The 20231-nt window shown below is 47.5% G+C and overlaps 2 protein-coding genes across 4 annotated transcripts in view; one reads left to right on the top strand and one right to left on the bottom strand.

The window, feature by feature from the left end:
• Positions 1-7787, top strand: part of STX8 (syntaxin 8) — a 142652-nt gene extending 134865 nt beyond the window's left edge. Inside the window, exon 8 of one of the 3 annotated variants that reach the window (XM_075014563.1) lies at positions 7661-7787. In XM_075014563.1, coding sequence (XP_074870664.1) covers positions 7661-7707 — 47 coding nt within the window. In that variant the 3' untranslated portion in view covers positions 7708-7787. Of the gene's footprint in view, positions 1-5092; positions 6157-7660 lie in introns of those variants that run through there. The other 2 variants (XM_075014560.1, XM_075014561.1) reach the window with 2 other exon arrangements.
• Positions 7788-12472: 4685 nt separating this feature from the next.
• Positions 12473-20231, bottom strand: part of NTN1 (netrin 1) — a 142249-nt gene continuing 134490 nt past the window's right edge. The window contains exon 7 of the mRNA XM_075014739.1: positions 12473-17393. Within this exon, the coding sequence (XP_074870840.1) occupies positions 17065-17393 (329 nt within the window). The 3' untranslated portion in view covers positions 12473-17064. The remainder of the gene's footprint in view (positions 17394-20231) is intronic.

Raw genomic sequence — 20231 nt, 5'->3', positions numbered from 1 at the left:
CTGGGCTGGAACACCTCCCCCCATAGGGACGTTGTCTCCTATAAGCCTTTCTGCCCATACTGTGTTTTCACAAGGTGGTACTCAAGATACAGAGGGAATGAGCTCAGGTCATATTGATAGCACCAGCCTGGTCCTGCCAACGCTGGTACACCATCCCTTTGGGACATGTCTCTGGAAGCTCCTGTCTCCTATACTGCTCTTCCCAGATCTTCTGAGGCAAGATCATGTTCATCTCCTAGCTACCGTTGGATGGGGGAGTACCCTGGCCAGTCCAGGTTGTGTGCTGGCCAAAGTACAACTGAAGCTCCTCTTTTGATGGAAATTCAGAAGCTTATCCTTGTAGCAAAGCATTTCTCCTTGCTAATGTCAGTAAGATTCAGACAGAAGGCCTGTTGAGAGAGAGCATTCTGGATTCCTTACATCACCAGGATTGGCTAGCTTTCAGCAGCATGCATATCCCAAACTAGTTGGACTCTGGAACTACAAAAGAGCTGGTCATTCTCCAGGGGTTCTTGATTGCTGATTTGTTCCATTGATCATATGCATATGCAACTTGCATTTCTCACCTTCTCCTCTTTGTGAGCTTGTTAAAGGAAGGTCTGCATCACCATTTCCCATACTATTCATACATGCATCTGTTGTTTCTTCCATTCTCTGTAAGTTCTGCTTACCTCATCACTGAGTTTGTTCCTTGTGAACTTTCTTTGAGATGTTCCTTAGTGATGGCATGTTTACCCTTCACAGTACTGAAGCAAGAAAAGCCCAACAAGCAGAGAATCTAGAGTGCTTATTTACCAGCAAATGGCGTCACTGAGCATTATTTATGAAACCATGTTACATTTTCAATTTCATGGGCACAAAACAACTTAATAAATCCATATCTGTGTGATTGTCTGCTCCATATAGGCTTAAAACTATTTGCTGATGAGGCACATCCTGTGTGGCCATCTACTTCTGACTTCTGTGTTTTTGAAATAAAACTCCTAACTTTATTTATACCAGTTTCTCATAAAAATCTAAACTAATTGTTTTTCACCATGCTATGCTGCTGGTGTTGTACTGCACTTTGTTTTAAATTTGTTGTTATTTCTCCTATTGTGTCATAACATTTTTATTCATCCTCTACTTTCCTGAAATTCTGCTGTGTAATAATTCTGTTGATAAACAGCCTTTCCTGGGAGTTGTCAAAGAAGAGTATGGTCTATGTAATTTTAGTTTGTATCATTACTAATTTACACCTGTAGAGTATTTTCCAAGAAACCAATCTCAGTTGTCTCTTAATGGCAAAACCTCTGAATTCACTTTTATCAAAACTTCGTTGAGGATTTTCGCCCTCAAACTTTTTCTGCAAAATCATATTGGACAGCTGAAGTATGACACTATAATCATGTGCCTTATTTCTTCTCAATATCAACAACATTGTTTACTCTAACCATGCCATCAGAGAGAGAAATCCAAAATGCACAGTGAAATTTAAAAATTGAAATGGATTTCAAACCTGGTTAAAAATGTATCATATTCTAAATTTCATTGGATACGTTTGAAAGTTAATGATCAAAGTACAAGTTTCCAAGGGAAATTTTTCAGTTAAATACACCATTCCTCCTTCTTTAATAAAGGAAAAACAAATCCATCTCTTTACTTAGCAGTGCTCATGTTTAGCATCAGTCACTGAAATATCTACATTAACGGGTACTAAGGCACTTGGAACATGTGCCGGCAGGTTACAATTTGTGTATGGCATAGCAGTGCATTCTAGAATTTACCGCCCTCTCATGTGGACCAATGCATGGTGTAGACAAGTTGTCAGTGCCTGTCCAGAACTGCAAATAACACGTAACATCAAACTCTCTCATAGTTCTCGTGGGAGCAGGTTCTCTGATTATGGGCCAGAACCTCACTGGGCACAAGTCAGCGTAGCTTAGGTGGACTTGATGGCTGTTAGCTGAGAGTGTTGCAGGGGTGGTTACTGAGGGAAAGGGGGAAAGATGAGAAGAGTTTGGTATTTAGTTCTATACACAGTGAAGCAGCTCTCTTCACCTTCCAGCGATGAATTTCAGAATTTAAGTCCAGCTCCCCCATAGGTCTGTCTCCTGCACTTATGAAACTGGTTGTTGACAGTCTCATGGCTTCGGTGATGCCCTGCTGCCATGGGAGATGATGGTTTTGGAGGAAGAAGTGTTCTCTTAGCTACTTAGAGCTAACACTGTAAGAGAATTTTGAATGTACCAAGGGTCTCTATAATGTGAGCAGCTAGTGTATATGGCAGAGCACCAAGGTGATATGTCAGTGACAACGTGTGTGGCTCAGTTGATAAGTTAGAGTGTTTTGTGCCAGCTGGAGCTTTCTCAGAGCATTTGGCTCCAATACTTGATGGGCGTTGCTGTAATCAAGGCTGATGGTAACAAGTGAATAGCTCCCCAGGGCAGTGGTGAGTCAGGAGGCTGGGTTACCATCTTTTAGTCCATTACACATCTGGCTTCCTGGCTGTTTGGCATTTCCAGCTGCATCGAGACAGTCCAGAAGACCACAACTCTGTGGATCAGCTTGCAATTTGAAGGCAGATGCTCTTGACCATGGGGGCTGTTGCAGAGAGAAGTTGTGAACCTCTTCTCTCTCTTTGCTGACTTCTCTGCAGGGTTTGCCTGGGTTTAGGTCTCAACAGCTGCTCTTACTCAAAAAGTTGGCATTGTCTACTGTGGGGAGAGCTGGGAGGCTTATATGTCGTGCACAGAGGTGATATTCACATGTCACCTGAGTACTTTGCTATTGTTTCAGCCAGCTTTGTCTCACCACCTCTGTCAGTGGGAGACGGTTGGATCTTCTGAGCCTCTGGAGATGGAGGAACCCAGTAGGACTGGCCAGGGAAGAGCTGAGCTACCTGTCTAAGGTCCATATGTCTCCAATCCAACCTGCAGTCTCTTGAGGCAAGCTGAGACTTTTGGGTACGCTGTGCTACGTGAGACCAATAGGACTATTTGTTCTTATCACAAAGGGATGGGAGGGATGGGGTATGGCAAGTAATTTTCATGGAACAATTCAATTTACAGATAGCAGAGGTCACGTAGAAATTGTTGGGAATGGCGCAGTTTGCCAGCTACTCTGCAAAGATATCTTGCTTTCATTTTCCTCCTCTGTGCTAGTTGGTACCAGGGATATTAAACATTCATCTGGCCCTGGGGCTTATTCTTCCCATGAAATAGCAATGCTCAGGAACATGGTCATTGGTTGCTGCCTAAATAAACAGGACGGTGAGAGGAATCTTGAGGTCAGGTACAGATAAGCAGCAGAAGCAGATATTTATGAGGCGCTTAAGAAAATTAAATTCATGCCCCTTTGAACGTAACAGAGGGCATATCTAGACTACACTGAAGATCAACCCGGTCAGGGTCAATCTTCCAGAGTTTGATTTCATGTGCCTGGCAGAGATGTGAAAAATGGAATTATCTGGGGTCAGCAGTTTACCCTATACTCCTCAATATCGTGAGGAGTAAGAGAAGTTGATGGAAGAAACTCTCCCATCGACTTCCCTCTGTGAAGACGGTCAGGGAAGTTGATTGCAGATAAGTCGATTCTAGCTATACAATTGCCATGGCTAGAATTGCTTATCTACAATTGACTTCCTTGCCTAGTATAGACCATACCTGAGAGTTTTGGTGCCTTATGCCCACTGGCTCCTTTGAAGTTCTCGCTCAGCGTGGTTTTCCGTGCAGCACCAGCAGTGCTTGAAGCAGTCTGTTATCGACTCTGAGATTTACGATTATTCCACGAGCTTCCCAATTAGAGCAAGAGTTGATGACCAAAAACCAGAATTAGGCCAAATTAAACATGTTTGACTCACTGCAGTGGTTGGCTTGTTTATGTTGAAGCACACTAATAAAGGCTTCTAAGGTGTGTTAATTGAAACAAACAACAACTTTATTAGGTAGAGCCAAAACCTTGTCTAGTGCTAGAAGATATTGACTGGATGAGGTCGTCCCAGCGGTACTGGTTCTAAATTCAGGTAAAAAATAAAGTTGATGGCAACCCCATTTCATTGGAAAAAAATATGGCCCACTGGCGTAGAAACAGTTTCTGCACAGAAAACATGACACTATTTATGAAGAGCCGTGCCTAATATCCTTTTCCAGTTTGGAAAAAGAAGCTTATTTTAATACATCCTTTTTAATTGCTATGAGCTGGACTTGTAAATATTGCAAGTGGTTGAGTAATAGTCATCTGTTAGCAGACCAAATGGAAGGGACATTTTTTCCACACTTTGAGCCCTCTTATGGTTCACCCAGCTCTGAAGGGGCTACTTTAGAGTGGAAGTTTAAAATAAGAGTGTCTGTTTAATAACTCAAAGATGGTTAATTGGAGGGGAAGCCAGGGTGGCATTCTGTTGAGTGAAATGCATAGGATGTTGTGTAGTTATCTAGGAGGTTTTGCCAGGTGTTGTAATGCTGGGGGACTTGTCATAGTTTAGGAAGGAGAAGGGTTTATTACCAAAACTTGCAATGATCCTCTCCATTTGCAAGATGTAAAGCTTGTATTTCAGTGTTGGCAGGGGAGTGGGGAGCCAGCAGGTTCTCTCCCTTATGCTTTGGAGGTTAGAGGGTACTCCAGCAGAGTTAGCTTCGTTTAGCAAAAGACCACAAAACATGGTGTGGGAAACCCACTATCCTTTTCACTCAAGTTTTCAATTAGTCTGTATTGTGAATATGGCAGAGCTTTGAGAGACTCATGGCCGGAGCTTGTAAATGTCTACTGTCATTTTTGGCGCGATTATTTTCTTTTTAATTTCTGGTTTGTTTTGTTCCTCTCCTCCTTTGTATCCTGGGGAGACAAGCAGAAATCAAATGTACAGTATTAGTCCTCATAGCTTTAAGCAAACTACCCTTTTATAATAGATTTTGTGGTCAGATTGCTATGTATATATTAACATGTATGGATCTAGCTTCAGTTAGAATTGAAAACTTTTGGGTAGCCGAGTTTCTGACCCACTCTGTTGTTCAAGGTGAAGTGAAGGATTCAAAAAGACAGTTTTCTTTTTAAAAAAAAATCTTCCAGGTAAGATGAAGGTAGTAACTTAATTTTGCTTTGTCTGTTTCAGGGATGTTGGTGGTGATTGTGTTGTTGCTGATTGCAATAGCTGTGGTTGCCGTCTGGCCAGCACACTAATACACATGCGGGGACCATCAGAGATGCCGCTTAGCAGCAGCTGAGTTGGACAATACACGGGCTGTGAACAACTCTATTGCGAACACATTTTGTGTCTTAAATAAACTCTGTATTAGAATGAAGTTGTGTCCAACGAGCAACAATCTCTGCACACAGTGCACAGCCAGAGGGCTGGGGCTAGTTTGGCACACTTGAAAATTCCTTCCTGGATTTTGTTCTTCAGATGCAGCTTTGAGATTTACCCTTCAGTGCTACTGACTCTCAGCCCCTGTTGCTGGGAGATCAGTAGTTCCAAGCATTTAATACACTGTATGCTGCTCCTCCATAGTGTGTTGTCTACAGGGAGTTCCCTCTCTGTCACTAAATGTTGATCTTTGGTATCAAGATTTTGCATCTTATGAAGAAGTGAGTGTTATAAAAAAACTGATTTATACTAAATTTCGGTGAACATGGAGGGTCAGCACAGGCACAGCACGAGAATGAAAAGCTTGGTGATGAGGCCAGATCAGGCTATCGGAACTCAGATGTACCTTGCTAACAGTGTGAGGAAATCTTTGGCTGATGTGAGAGATTTACTGTGTAGGTCTGCACAGATAGAAATGCAAACAGCAGTGGGGTCTTTCCAGCCATCGGGTGGAGACCGTCAGAAAGCACTGCACACCGTGTGCGCAGAAGTGGGGAAAGAGTCTTTCTGCTAATGGTATTCTAACATTCTCAGAGGGCAACTAGCTACCCCAACTAACTGGAAGACCCGACAGAGTGAATGGACGAGTCTCAAGACCAGAGATCGGCACAGCTTTCTTTTGTAGCTTTTCATAACTGTTTAAAAATGCAAAGGAAAATATTGGAAGTATTAAAATAATAAAGTATGTAATGCTCATTTTTGTTCTCATAATTCATTATTTTATGGGCCAACTTAATTGTCAGAACTGATAGAGCAATAATATAACTGAATAAAAGCTGATACGTTCATATGCCACTTTTTACTGGCGTGTTTGTTGTTTCCAATAATGTCTTTCATTTGTTTCCTGGCGTTTGATTTGGGAAGAAAAAGAAACTGATGCCTTAGACTTTCAGTTTAATTTGAAATTGTTTCTGTACTTTTTAATGTTTTTTTCCCACCTCCAATCTAGTACTCATGCTTCTTCTTTGAAATAGGATACGTGCATTTAGAGAGATGAATTTAATTGTTGACACTAACAATCAAAATCTTACCTCCCACAAGCCAGTGCTGTGAGGAGCCACAGTGCAAACCTGATGTAAAGCACTGGGGTGGGACTTAAGGGACCAGGGTCCTTGCCCAAGCTCTGCCACTGGGCCATTGACTAACCTTGCACAAGTCCTTACCCCATGCCTCTGTTTTTCCACCTGTGTAATGGGAATAACGACTTCTTTGTCAAAGCACTTTGAGATATATGGGTACAAATCACTCTAGAAGAACTAGATACCATTAAGTTTCCCCCACAGCAGCTTCTGTCATTGTGCCTCAACCCAGCCCGAAACCTTAAGACTCCGTAAGCCAATCACACCAGGACATTGTGGTACTAATTGTGGTGGGGTTTTTTTTGTAGTGCATGAGTAACTGGGGAAGCTGAATGACTCTAGAAGAGTTATTTCATAAAGACACTTCATTCCAAAATGCACTGTTTTACATACAATAAAATAGAAAAGAAAGGTCAAAATCAAACCAATTTTGATTGAGCTGCAATGAAACTAATCTTTTTTTCCATGGGACAGAGGATTTGTTTTCCAGTCAGCTCTGCATAGCCTGAGCTGTCACACTCCTTGTTGATGTTTCAGTATATGAGTGGCTAAAGCAGGGAATGCAGGTGTTATGGGAGGCAGGTATGCATCAATAGTTCAGGTGAACAAACCATGAAGTGAGTGTTAACTTGGTGAGATAAACACAGCCGTGTAGTATCAGTGAGGGAGCCGTGTTAGTCTGTCGCTTCGAGAACAACAAGAAGTCTTGTGACACCTTATGGACTAACAGATATTTTGGAGCATGAGCTTTCGTGGGCAAAGACCCACTTCATCAGATGCATGAGTGGGGGAGTGGTTTCAGAGGGGTATTTAAGGAGTGGGGTCCCTTCTCTGGCCCTCCCTCTTACTGGGACCCCGCTCTTTAAATACCGCTCTGAAACCACCCTTACCCCCAGCCCCACTCATGCATCTGATGAAGTGGGTCTTTGCCCACGAAAGCTCATGCTCCAAAATATCTGTTAGTCCATAAGGTGCCATAGGACTTCTTGTTCTCACAGCAGTGTAGCAGAGAGTGAAAAATACCTTGTGCTCTGAACAGTAAATTCTCATCTTAAAAGATCTGAAGGGTTGATTAAGTCAACATTGTTTTCAGGCCTAGAGGTCCTGTCTGTTTGCTTGTTGTCACTTGGAAAGACACTTGATATCCAAACAGCTGGTGGACAAGGCAGTTCGCTGTTTGAGCACTGCACATTTTGCAGGAATTTCTCAATGACTTTATTACTTGACTTTTTTCCAGTACAAGTGGAGCTTTTAAACCCAGCCACTCCAGCTGAAAACAACTAATTGTGGTGTTTCAAGTTGCATTTAAGATCTCCTACACGTGAAAAAATTCTGTTAAGGAACATGAAGAACCTGACTTTGAATTAAAGCTGCTGTTTGTGGATGGGAATTAAGGTTTTATTTGAATTCTCTGGTTACACTTGATCAGAATAAATTGTTCTAATGTTCTGTGCAACATTCTGAGTCTGTTCTTTCAAAAGCCATCTTTTGATTTGTTGTATTTGGGGTAGGGAGAAAGATTCTGGGGCGTAAGGAAGGAGGAGAACCACTGAGGTTTTATAGCTGAAATATTTAACAGAGGTTCTTAGATTTGCCCTTTAAATAACATTAAACAGGGCATGCGGGTGAGGAATTTTATTTAAAAAAGAGACAAGTGGATTTGGCAGAGCTTTCATGTAGTATATGGAAACCTTTTCTGTTTTACTGCTCTTTGGGAAGGGAAGGCTAAAATAAACAAGGGGCTGGTTTCATTACTGCCTGCAAGTGAGCAGAACTGAAGTGTGCAAAGTGCAATCAGTCGGAGTCCAGTCCGTTTTCAGTTTATTCTATTTAATGAATTTTGTGAGCGGATTGCTGTGGCATTGGGGCATGTGACACTCACTAAAATGAAGCAACACATTTAAATTGGCCAGAGTAGCCACCGAGGCCACCGCACTCCCTGTATGGAGCCATGTCAGCCCATCATAAGCCAACCACCATCATCTCCATCAAAGGGCCATATGATCAGGCTCATGCTCAATACACCTTGCATTGTCCACTTGTGTTGAGATGCGGTGAGTCTGGTGGCTGATGGGAGCTTATCTTGCAGCTGGGAACCTGTGTCTCCAGTCTCCCAGGAATGCATGTTACGGGAGGATGAACCAAAGCAGGGTAGTTAGTGGTGCATGGGCAGAAAGGTCGCCCATAACAAGCCAGGACCATGACTACAGCTAGAACTTTAAGAATTGGAAACCAATGCCTCGAAGGTCCCGTAGCAGTAAAGCCAATGCAGTTCCACATAGTTACAAATTTGGTTTTAAATACATGCCAACTAGAAATAAGAGACAGATTTTTAATAGCACGGGCACGTAAACCATTGGAACACCTTACACTGGCATCTCCATCACCTGACAACTTTAAATCAAGGTTGTCAAGCTCACCTGGAAGTTATGGGCATGAAGGAGAAATTACTAGTTGATGATCTTCGGTCTGTTACACAGGAGGTCAGACTAGATTATCATGAAGTACGTTTCTGCCCTAAAAATCCTGAGAGTAAAAGAGCCCACCTTGGGTTTGAGGCATGAATTGGTATGCTGAGCAGCCCTGCTCATGCCTTGCCCAGCCTGAAAAGGAAAAGAATCCCTGGGCTCCCATGGCTCAGAAACTTGGCATCCTGGCAGACTGAGTCAGCTGCTCTAACATGTACCCTGGCAAATAAAGCCTCGGTCCTCAGGAGCTCATCTCTAGGCTTCTCACCAGGTTGGCAAAGATAGGGGTGGGGATTTGCCTTTTCTTCTGTGACAGCTTGAAACATAAGCAAAGGGCCCTGTGTTCACTTGTGTGGTCAAGCCCTGAATGTTTACCTTGAAGGGATGAAAACACTGAGCTCCACTAAATGGTCCCTCCCGGGAAGCAGCACAAGAAAGCCAAGCGTCTCCGAAGGCCTGGGCTTCTGGCGGGAAGCATCGTCAAGAAGAGATTCTTTGTCCTTGTCAGAAAAGTCTTAGACCATCAGTGTAGTTGTAGCTGTGCTTGTCCCGGGATGTTGGAGACACTAGGTGGGAGAGGTAGTATCTTCTGTTGGCAAGAAAGAGATAGAGAAGCTTTCAAGCCACACACAGCTCTTCTTCACCCTGACTCAGAAGCATCTCTCTTGGCAATAGAAATTGATCCAATAAATATTATTCCCTCACCCACTTTGGTTGTCTGAAACAAAGAGTCTGGCTGCTTCCTGGGCAGGTCAGGGTGGTGAGACTGGTGACTACAAAGGAAGAGGTTTATAGCCAAGTTCCCCGAAGGCCCATCCACTCTGTACCTGTGTTCTGAGGCAGAGGTGGGGTATGGGGGGGAGAAACAGCTTTCTGAGCCACTCTCTAGTAACCTGGATGAGGGTTGGTTTCCTTTCTCTGGCGCATTGGCATTGCTGTCTAGCATGTGGGAGTATAGAGCTTGCTGGTGGCTCTCGCTGCTCAAAAGGGGATTTCTATTACCTGTCACTAGCTTTGGTTGCAGGTAGATCTGGCATCCCGTAACCCTGCAGTTTATGCAGAGTTGTATGTTGTTAATTTTGGTTGGCATGCTAATCCTAGACGAGTCACTCACATGGCTCCTGGATGTGCTGGTGCCACACAACTTTTAGAGGGGAGAGGACTCTCCTGATTCGTCCATCTGCTGCTGAGTTACAGTGGAGGAAGGCTGGCATGACTCATGAGTATGGACCACTGGAACTGCTCTCACAGAGTCCAATTGTGAAGCAGACAAAGTTCCCTTTCTTCCGCCTGTGCCAGATCCTACATGGCTCATCCTTCCAGACGAGTTGTGGCTGGCTTTCAGAGGGTGATGTGAACGTATCCCTCATTACAGTTCTGTGTGGAGCGTTTACTTTGCCAGTGCATGGCTCCCCTGCTTTGATCGTTTCCTGGTGATTTGATTCTCACATTCTCTGATGCCTGAGCATGTGCTTTGGAGTTAAAGTAGTTTTCTTTCTTCACATGTTCCAATATTAATTTTCTGTCTGCTAAGAGGCAGAGTGGGACAAAATGCAAGGTGCACGTTCTCCAGTGTTCTGCTGTACAGTAAGTCCGTTAGGAAAGGTATTTATGTCCGTCTCTGTGCTCAGAATAAATGAGCCCTAAGAGCTGTTAGACCTCTCGCTTACCTTTCTTACTGCTTGTTCATGCAGCACTCCGCTGATTCAGCAGTAGCTGTTGCTGTTCCTAGAAGGGTAATTTCATTCGGCACCAAGCGGGTCGGGCCAGAATTCACATCCCAGAGCCAAACGCCACTTATCCCTGGCCCTGTAGATGCACATCTTTGAAGGGACGACTTTGTGCTTTTCACTTCCCCCTCAGAGCCCAAAGGCCAACCTCCATGGACACTACTGACTGGTTCTGAGGTTTGTGCTGAGGGCGGGGGACAGAAGGCCCAGGCAGGGTCTTAGGCTGTGTGCATCCACTCTTTAGTTGGGAAGAAGCTCATTTCCCCTAGTTCTCACAGTCGCCATTGTTTCTCCTTCACAGACCCTCAGCTAAGAGCAGGGAAAGCCTGGTAAATCTATTTTCACTTCTTTAAAGCTTCAAGCGAGCTTTCCGAGGTGGCAGCCTGTTTGACCCATATGCCTCTGCTATAAAGATCTGAGCTCGCTGACCTCCAAGATGTTTTTAAACTAATAAATTATCACAGACATTAAGGACTAGAAGAGACGGTGTGGGTCACTCAGCATGACCTCTCTGCAGTTCACAGGATCTTTGCCTGGGCTATTCCCTCGCATGGAATTTGGCTGTCTAGAAATCCGCCCCCCCCCCCCCCCCCCAAAACAACACTCCACTCTGCTTAGCTAGCCAAGTTGTGTTTGTTCTTGCTGAGGAAGGCTGGCTGGTAGGAAATCATGCTCATGGGTGTGCGCCGTCCGTAATGGCTGACGTCTTGAGAGCTTTGAAACTGGTGAGGAGATTGCAGCTTTCAAACAAGTTGCTCTTGAAATGAACCTGGGCGGAATTCCAAAGGACGCGTGTTCCTTGGCCATTCTTCCACCTTTTTCACAGGCTGCCTTTCTCCATGTCTTCAGAGAAGTTTGCCTCAGATTTTGCCATCATGTTCGAAACCCCCAGCTCCTCAGAGACCTAACCTGAAATGCTATGAGGCTAGCAGAACTGCTGCAGAATGTGGAGGGTGCAGAAGTACATCTTGCAAATTGTCCCCAGGAGGAGGGGAGGAATGACTGGAGGGGAAATAAGCGAAGGGAGTAAATCATCATATTAAGGCTGGCCCTTGCGGTGGTTCTGGGCTTTTCTTGATTTACTTCTGGTGCTGCTGCTCTGGCCAGGAACAGGACAAGTCCTAAGGAGTCCTAGCCCTGCCTGCACCGTGAGAAGAGATTTCTCCAGTGGTCCGTCAGTTCCCACATGCACAGAACTGTCTGCAGTTGGAAATGCCTGGGAGCAGGGTGGAGTCATGCAGAATGACTCAGGAATTGCTAATGGGGCACAAGATCATAAGTTGCCCACCAAAACCCATCCAACTCCATCAATCCCTCCCAGCTCATGGGATACTCGGAGACCTCCCAACTGCTACACTGAGCAGGATTCCCTGTCATGGAAATGACCATCACCGGCATTCATTCGGACCATCGCGGGCATCCTCAAGGAGAAGCTATGTAACTCAGTGCTGTTGGGAGTTGCTGCCCAGGCCAGGCGAAGGCCTGGGAGGTTGCAGTGATGGAAAGTTAGCTGTGCCAGGTTTGGACCAGGGCACTTTCCTAAACAGCTGGAAACCTGGCAACTTTCACCAGCTCTAAGTTCCCACCTGCAGTTTGTCACTTGCCTGCACAGGAGCCAAGCTGTTTTCTTTTAGCCTTTTTGCTTCTCCCTCAGCACCCGTCCTTGAAGTCTTGATTGCTCAGCATGCTAGGGAATGCCCAAAGCCAGTACCCAATCCAGCAGGCTGATCCCAAGTCTTTTAAGCGCTGATATGGCCCAGCACCTTCTGAGTTCAGGCCTGTATCACACAGAGTTAGTGCCCCTTTAATCTCAGCGTAGCTAAAGAGACTGGCTCAAGACAAGTACAGTTTACAAGAGTTTATTCAACTGGATTCTGACTTTAGTTCTACCAAGTGGGTGCTGAACAGTTACAAGCTCCTTCTGGTTCAGTTACAGTCATCTAACAAAACAAAAAAAGACAACTTGGGAAAAAAAATAAGAAAATCCACAACTTTTTCACGTTCATTAAATATATTCATATATAATAACCATAATATATTAGTATGCATTGTAAAGAAACATTGCTCAAAACAGTATGTAATGGTCATAACTAAACAACATTTACAATTCAAGATATTAACAGAGATAATAAAAATAACAAAACACAGGTTTTTTTCTGCCAGGTCTGTGTAACAGGAGAAAAGGTGGGTGAGGAGCAGGGGGGGGCGACACCAAATGAGGAAAACGCAAACGAAACAATTTTAGTTGGCTGCTACGGCTGAGGGATTGTTTTGGCATTTCAGCTGCTGTCCAGAATCACTTTGTCAGCACTGCTGTCCTTTTGCCCTGTTACAGAGTCCACATTACACTTCCTTACGTATTTTTGCGTGACTCAGGTTTCCATAATGCTCCACACTTGTGTGTGACCCTCACTAGCAGCTGCTGGGGTAGAAGTCTCTCTGGAAGCCCTTCCTCCTCCCCCTGCACCCCCTCCAAGCTGGCTTCTCTCACCTTGGCCAGGGTGAGCCTTTGGGACTTTCACCTGTAGTACATGGGAAGGTTTTCCTTTCAGTGAGACATTCTGAGGAGGCACTCAGTTTCCAGGGGGAGCAGGCTAGTGTGAAATTTAATTCGCCTCAGCCCTTGGACCAGCTGGGTCGACCTGATCAGCCACCGATCTGCTTGTTGGAGGTGGGTATAAATTCCATGCTGACTGTGATGTGGGGCTGCCATATTGGCTACCTCCAAATGAAGAGTTCAGGCTTCTTCTGAGGAGCAAGCGCACCACAGAAGCTGTTACCCAAGTGGTAAAACCCTGGCCTAATTAAGTCTAAGGCAGGTTATGCTCAGAGAGGAAGCAGATGCCTGTAGGAAACCCTCCGTCCCCCAACGTGATTATTTTGCCTCACTTTACCCAGCGGTGATAGAGACTGTTACCCATGTTTTGTATTTTCTCTGGGCATCATGTGCACAGATAAGGGGGATACCTGATAGCTGGGGGGCAAAGCCAAACAAGCCCCTCAGACTTTCTGGTAAGCACAAAAATTAAAAACTAAGCTGATTGTATTTCTTACAAGGCTTGCAGCACGTGTGTGTGGGGCAGGGGAAAGGGGTTGTTTTAAAAACATCTCCAGTATTACACTTCTGGTTAATCAAATGTCTGCGCTCCCGTTTGCTACTAACTATGCAAACAATCTTATTGGTTTTCTTTTTCCTTTCATTTCTTTTTACTGTCTGGAGTACCCATGGTCCTTTGCAGCTTTTCAGTGTCTAAATGTCCTGCTGGCGGAATGAACATTTTCTGCCTGTTCTTATGGGGTTCTTCCAAAACTGTCCAAGGCAGGAGTTAGCGGGGTGGGAGGTTGCTTTTTCATTTTGAAAACTGTGCTAGGGTATGGGCTAATGTTACTAGCACCAAAAAGCCAGATGGTGGGAGATGTCTGCCATTCTATGGCGAGTCACGGTGGTGAATGCAACACGTCCTCTTGGGACGCAACGCTGCTGCCCCAAGGGCCCCTGCTGCCATTCAATGCATTTGGAAGCATGAGCCTAGGGAACGTGCCTCTCAACAGCCTGGGTCCCCACATCTCAGAGACTGGGGCAGAGACCTGTGCTTTGATGTTGTGCTGAACGCAGACTTTGGGGCTGAGGTTCTAAAAGGCCCCAGACAGTGTCCCCGTGCCACTGAAATTCAATAGGAGTTGGGCCTCTCCCAACACCCAGGGGTCAGTTATAAAACCTCGTTGATTGAGCTTTCGGATGATCAGCAGAGCAGCCACATAAGACAACATGGCGGCTGCCTAGCACGCTCCTAAATAATGGGATTTTTTTGAAGAGGTTCCTAAGCTGGGCATAAAGCTGTAGCGCATGGAGTGGCTGGCAGCTGCAAGGGTCTGGGACTCGGCTGGTGCAGCTGCACCAAGGAACGTCCCACAACAGGAGTGTACAGACCGCGTGGGAACCAGGGAGCACAGCCAGACAGATCTCGGAGCCAGCGCAGGCTCTCGAGAGCTGTTAATTAGCCCAGTCCTTTTCGATCCGTTTGCCCAAGGAGTGAAATACTTGCTTACGCTGCAAACTCACCTCTGGGGTGCGCTCTGCGTATTTGCTCAGCTCACAACTAAACACGCTTTAGAGAAGCCTTGTAATTCACACATGGGTTGGACAAGCTCAGAGGAGCGGCTTTCCCCAGCCCAGCCAGGAATTTCAACATCCCAAGCCACTCTGCCTTTCCCTGGGCGCCTCTCCATTTTACACCTATTTACATTCCTGCTCACTTTAGGGTCATTTATGTCATTATATAAATATTGTCAATTGCTATAAAACAAGGGAAAACTGCTGGAAAAATGTCCTAAATTGGATGTTTCCAAGTTTTCTAATAGGAAAAGGATCAGGGAGGTTCTAATGTTTTTTTTTGTGGTGGGGGGGTGGTATGGGCATGCTAGAGTTTGTCTGAATGGAGTACCCAAGCTCCCCAGCCCTCTTGTTCGTTGTTTTACAAGCAGGTGCTTTTATAAGCTGCGTGTGAGTGCAGAGCACCTGCCCTCTGCTTAGCTTCCACTTCAGGTTCGTAGGAAAAATGGGCATTGTGGCTTTAACAAAGCAGACCTGCCCCAGGCTCTACAGCGGAGCTAAGCCCCTCAAACACAAGCTGCACTGCTCTGCCCAAGCTCTCCACCATGAAGAAAGCAGTGATAGTGTCATAAATATCTGGTGCCTGTGGAAGCCAGGTGAGAGTACAGCACAGCCTCTTCCTAGAAGAATTGACCGCTATTGACTGCAGACTACAGCGCTGCTCTCATTTGTATTGGCAGATTTTTTTTGTCCTGCTTTGGAAAGAGTTGGTTCTACAGCAGCTAAAGTGGGTAGAGCCTTTTGCCTATAACTTTGGCTCATGTTTTCCTGGGCACAGGGCTATGCATCGTTTACATCAGGCTGGGGGCTGAGGTCCTACATAGGCCTCTGAGCTGGCCCCAGACCACAGGGGCGAATCAGAGGTTGGAAGCAATGCAATGTTTGCTGCCATAGCAAAAAAAAAAATCAAATCTCCAAAAAAGTCCGGCTCAGCCTGATGCTTAACAGACGTCTCCCCCTCTCTTCAGTCCTGGGGTAGGAACTGAGAGGACAGGTGGCCGGCTGTGTCAGGGACATAGGAGGACTCTCAAGGGCAGGAATTAACACCCCCATGTGATATTCCAGCTGTTGTCTTAGTGGGGCCTTCTGAGTACCATGTAAAGACTGGAGGGGCAGCAAGGGGTGGGCTCAGGGAAGACACAGTGGATTGTAGAGGGCCAGTTGGGTAGAAGGAGCAGCTACTGCCAATAAAGACTTTGGAAAGACATCTCAGAGGTGGCCGTGCTCCAGCATAAGGTGTGGTGGTCTTCTCCAATGCATCTAGGTGCACTTAATGGCCTTCTCCAAGCAAAGCCTGGGCACCAACCGCTCTCAGGCACTTCCGCAAAGGTTAACCCTGTCTCCGCCCCTTTCGGGGTGTAACACAGTGACGATGGACCATTGACAAAGGTGACCTGGATTATTAACCACGACACTGAGGATTGTCAGCTGGGGCGGGGGGCAGGGGGCGTGGACGCATGTGTACCGCAGTGTGATTCAGTGCATGTATTGTGCTAACCAGCAGGCATCGAAACACTCTTCACCGAAAATCTGGGTTGACTCCATCAGGCGTAGCTGAGCCGTGCTTTCCACCATAGGTGCATGTGTACAACACTGACTAGGGCTGCGCCACAAGCCGTGCAAGAAGTGCACTGTTGTGTGAGCACAAGCACCATCACACATGTCCACCCTTGAAACGCTAGCCCTGTCTCTTCTACTGTACAGCAGGCAAGTGATTATTAGAACTCTATTTTACTGAAGACCGTTCAAGTAACCAGTATTAATTGAGCCTCAAATGTGCCCTCAGTGATCAGTTTCTAATTAGTTCCCCTAAAATAACTGTCTTGTTCCACCTAAGCTGAGAAAATGTGATTCCAGGCTAGGGGAGTTAACTTCCAGCATTCACATGGGTTAGTCTCTTACAGGGGCGAGTGTTCCTGTCTCTAGGCTTTGGAACTAGCAGGCGTTAGCAGTTTAAAGGCAGTTTGGTGTCTGTGATCTTGTTGACACAAAGGGGCGAAATAAGCCAGGGGACCCTGGGACCTGGTAACTGAACAAGCATTGGTGCTGTGGTGATCGAGGCGGCGCAGGCCCCGAACCAGCCTCATGGTGCAACGGTTTCTTTGCTGTGTCTGTGACTTTTTTGTTTTCTGTACTGTGAGGCGTGAACTTGGCAGCCCCACAGAAGTGATTCCCCTATGACCCAACCCACCCGCCCCCCCGACACACAAACTGCAAAGTGAGTTCCTTCACAAAATCCCTAATCCCAATCCCTATCTGCTCCAGGTTCTACGCAAAGCTGCATGCACAGTCTCTCTCTTGCGCTCACGCTCTGCCGCCACTTTTTCTGTTAGGCTTTCTTACACTTCCCCTTCTTCTCCCGCTGCTGGAACTTCCTGAGCCTCCGAGCCCACGTGTCCCTCCACTGTATCACCAAGCTGCTCTTGTCCGCTACGATCCCATTCTGGTCCGGCGAGTCTTCATCATTGCCCAGCAGCAAGTACTTCTTCATGGGCTTGATTTTCGGGCATTTGCAGGCTACGTCCTTGGAGCGGATCCACAGGATCTGGTCTCCCCGCCGTATCCGATTGGTCCCCTGCTTGTACACAGAGACGATGTTGACAGTGAACTTCCACCAGTCACCAGCTTTGTCAGCTTTGAGGATGTGGATCTGCACAGCTGGAAGAAGAAGAGGAAAGGAAAGGCATTGAGGGCTGCTTTTAACACTGCCTTGTAAAGCAGCTGAGACCGGGACCCTTTGCCGCTGGTGACCAGCCTCTGTAGGGAGCAGGCAAAGGTTATACAACTTTGTGGTGGCCACAAGTGAAATGAGCTATTGTCTCAAGTCAAATCCCCGTGAACCAAAGGCCATGTTTCAAAAGTCCCGCTCTAGTCCAAGCTAAGTCACTGCTGTGCAGGCTGTCTAGGCACTGATGCCAACCATGCGAACCAGTCCCACCCTGCAGGCGTGACCCCAGCAAAGCAGGGAGGAGGCATGGGACTGAAACGCTTTGAGAGAAGTTGTCTCCCTGGGCAAAACCACAGAGCATCTGGCTGCAGGGCCAGCAGTTCAGGAGCCATGCTGGGAACCAAGAGCTGAGACTATAGAATTAAAGCCGCTACCCGCCCAGCACCTGTGGAGCCGTGAGAGCTGCCACTCACACAGCAAGCTGACCTGCAAGAGCAAAGCTGTGAAAAGTGCCTTCCTGCCACGCTGATGCAGCAGCCAGCGCAGTAGCATCATCACAGCTGTTGTACAGCACAGACCAGGTGCCAGTGCCCAGCTCCCCACCCTTCCCTGCCCTTCTGGCTCTCCCATCACTAGTCAGTGTGACTGTCTAGGGCAGTAGTTGGTACAGAGAGTGAGAGGAGCTTGGGGGCTCAGTGGAGGGTTCAGCCAGATGGAACAGGCTCATGCCTAACTGAGAGAGACAATTAAAGGGCCCTGGATCAAGGTGGGGCGGGGGGCCACCGGGAGCCCACCACCAGGAGGAGAAGGTGGAGAAAGGCATCAATATCCCAAGCTGAGAACTCACAGCCGTCCCGCCCGCCGCTCCCAGCCCGGCCTCCAGTTTGCGGTGTTTTAGCCATGGGGAGGTGGCACCTGGACAGATGTCGCCCCTTGAGATGAGCACTGGAACAAGCCAGCGCCGTCTGTGACCATCGTGTGGGCTCATTTCCATCAGTGCCGATCTCCCCCGCTAAGCCATCGGTTTGTTTGCCGAGGGGCATACCACCGGGCACGTGCAATGGGTTAGGGCCGTGGGCTGAGAGCTCCTTCACGCCTGTGGATCTGCACCGCTCAGATGGGCTCAGTGGAGCTATGCTTCATTTACCCTAGCTCAGTGCTGCCCATCAGTACTTCTGACAGTCGTATAGCAGGCCCCTGCCAGGACGCTCTGACCTCCAAGGCAGAAGCCTGAGTGGCCTGGGCTGTGCTCCATATTGGACTATCCTGCCTTCAGACAGCTCAGTGGGGAGTTCTGTGCTGTGACTCCCTCTGTACCGGCCCGTCTCCATTATTCAAAGCCCATCTGTTCCACCACAGGGGGTGGGCGGTGGGAAGCGGGGGCTGAGTGCAGGCTCAGGTGAGAGTTATTCATGGGTCTTGTGGCAAGAGGGACCCATCCAAATTTTCTCTCACATGTTCCTGGGCATCCTGAACTCTGCGCTCCAGGCTCCATCTTCCAAGCGCAGCTATGATGGTAACCGTTGCCATGTTTGCCTCACTGGGGGATTTGACACTCATTATGAACTTTAAAACAATAAATAAAAGAGAAAGTAAACTGGGGTCATGTTTGCCTGAAGTCATGAAGGTAGCCATGGTGACAAAGTGCTCCCCTTCCCCCTAAAGCCACAGGGAGAGAAGAAAGGGGGGAAATAAACCAACCGGAACCCTTATTTTCCTTGGACAGAGCTGGCCAGGCCTGTGCAATGAAAACTATTTTCAACATTTGGCAAAACTGCTGTGTTAGCCGGTGCCTGGCCCCCGCGGCCTTCCCCAGGCGCTAGCGCAGCACCACGCCGCTGAGCCGTGGCAGACGCGAGTCTCACGCTCACCTCCAGCACAGCAAGGTCTAGAGCCCTTGGTGGCCAACTGCAGCACCGCCCCCCCCACCATTTGAGCAGGTGGCGCGCCGCTAGGTGGCCCCGGCGCGCTTACCCTGCTTGTGCGAGTGGCGATACGCAACAGGGTGAGCTAGGCCCATGCAGAAGGCCTGGCCCCACTCCTACAATGGGAGTGTCAAAGACCCCCATCGAACCCAAAACATCTCCTGAAGAGCGTGGCACTGCAAGTCACTGCTGTTCCTGGTGCCAGGTGCAGGCTGCTCCTGGGGCCCAGGGAGTTCATCATGTGAGCTGAGGCACTGTGTGACCCCACATCAAATCTGCCAGTGACTCCCCTGCCAGAGCTGCTCTCAGTTGGGCTGTGGGCCAGCTGGGTGCAAATCCCGAGCTCTTATGGGGTGTCTGAGGGGCCCAACACTCACAGGACAAGCGTGGGGCCAGGATGTGCCTCAGCAGCCAGGGCTGCTAGGCTGGGCGTGAGACCAGCCCTGGGGAAGGGCAGGGCTGTTACCAGGCTGGGAGCGAGCCAGCAGTGGGATTCCTGTGGCTGGAGAACTGGCGCTGGAGGGTTGTCTTAACTGGCAACCCTTTGTGTAGCTTTTTGAGGGGTATGTTGCCTTTGCCTTGCAGGTGAGTGCGAATGTGAGGTGAATGCTGTTCCAGAGGCGGCCCTGCCGGTCTGCATGAGCTGGACTCGTGGCTCCACATCCTGTGTCATTCCAGACATGGACCGTGTCACACGTGACGTGAACATGGTCCTGCTGGGTGTGTACCTCTAGCCACCCCACCGCACATGGACAGGCGGTGGTTCACAGAGGCTCTGCCCTAGACTAGCAAAGGGGTGCAGCTGTCCAGGGGAGTAAAGGAGCGGTGGAGCTGGAGAAGGCCTGGCCACGGCAAGATGGAAGATGTGGTGGGTGCAGTTCAAGGCCAGAGGAGCTGGCACAA

Source organism: Carettochelys insculpta, chromosome 20 (genome assembly GCF_033958435.1).
Source record: "Carettochelys insculpta isolate YL-2023 chromosome 20, ASM3395843v1, whole genome shotgun sequence".
Lineage (NCBI taxonomy): Eukaryota > Metazoa > Chordata > Testudines > Carettochelyidae > Carettochelys > Carettochelys insculpta.
Note: the sequence above shows the minus strand (reverse complement) of the source record. Positions and strands in the feature narration are given on the sequence as shown.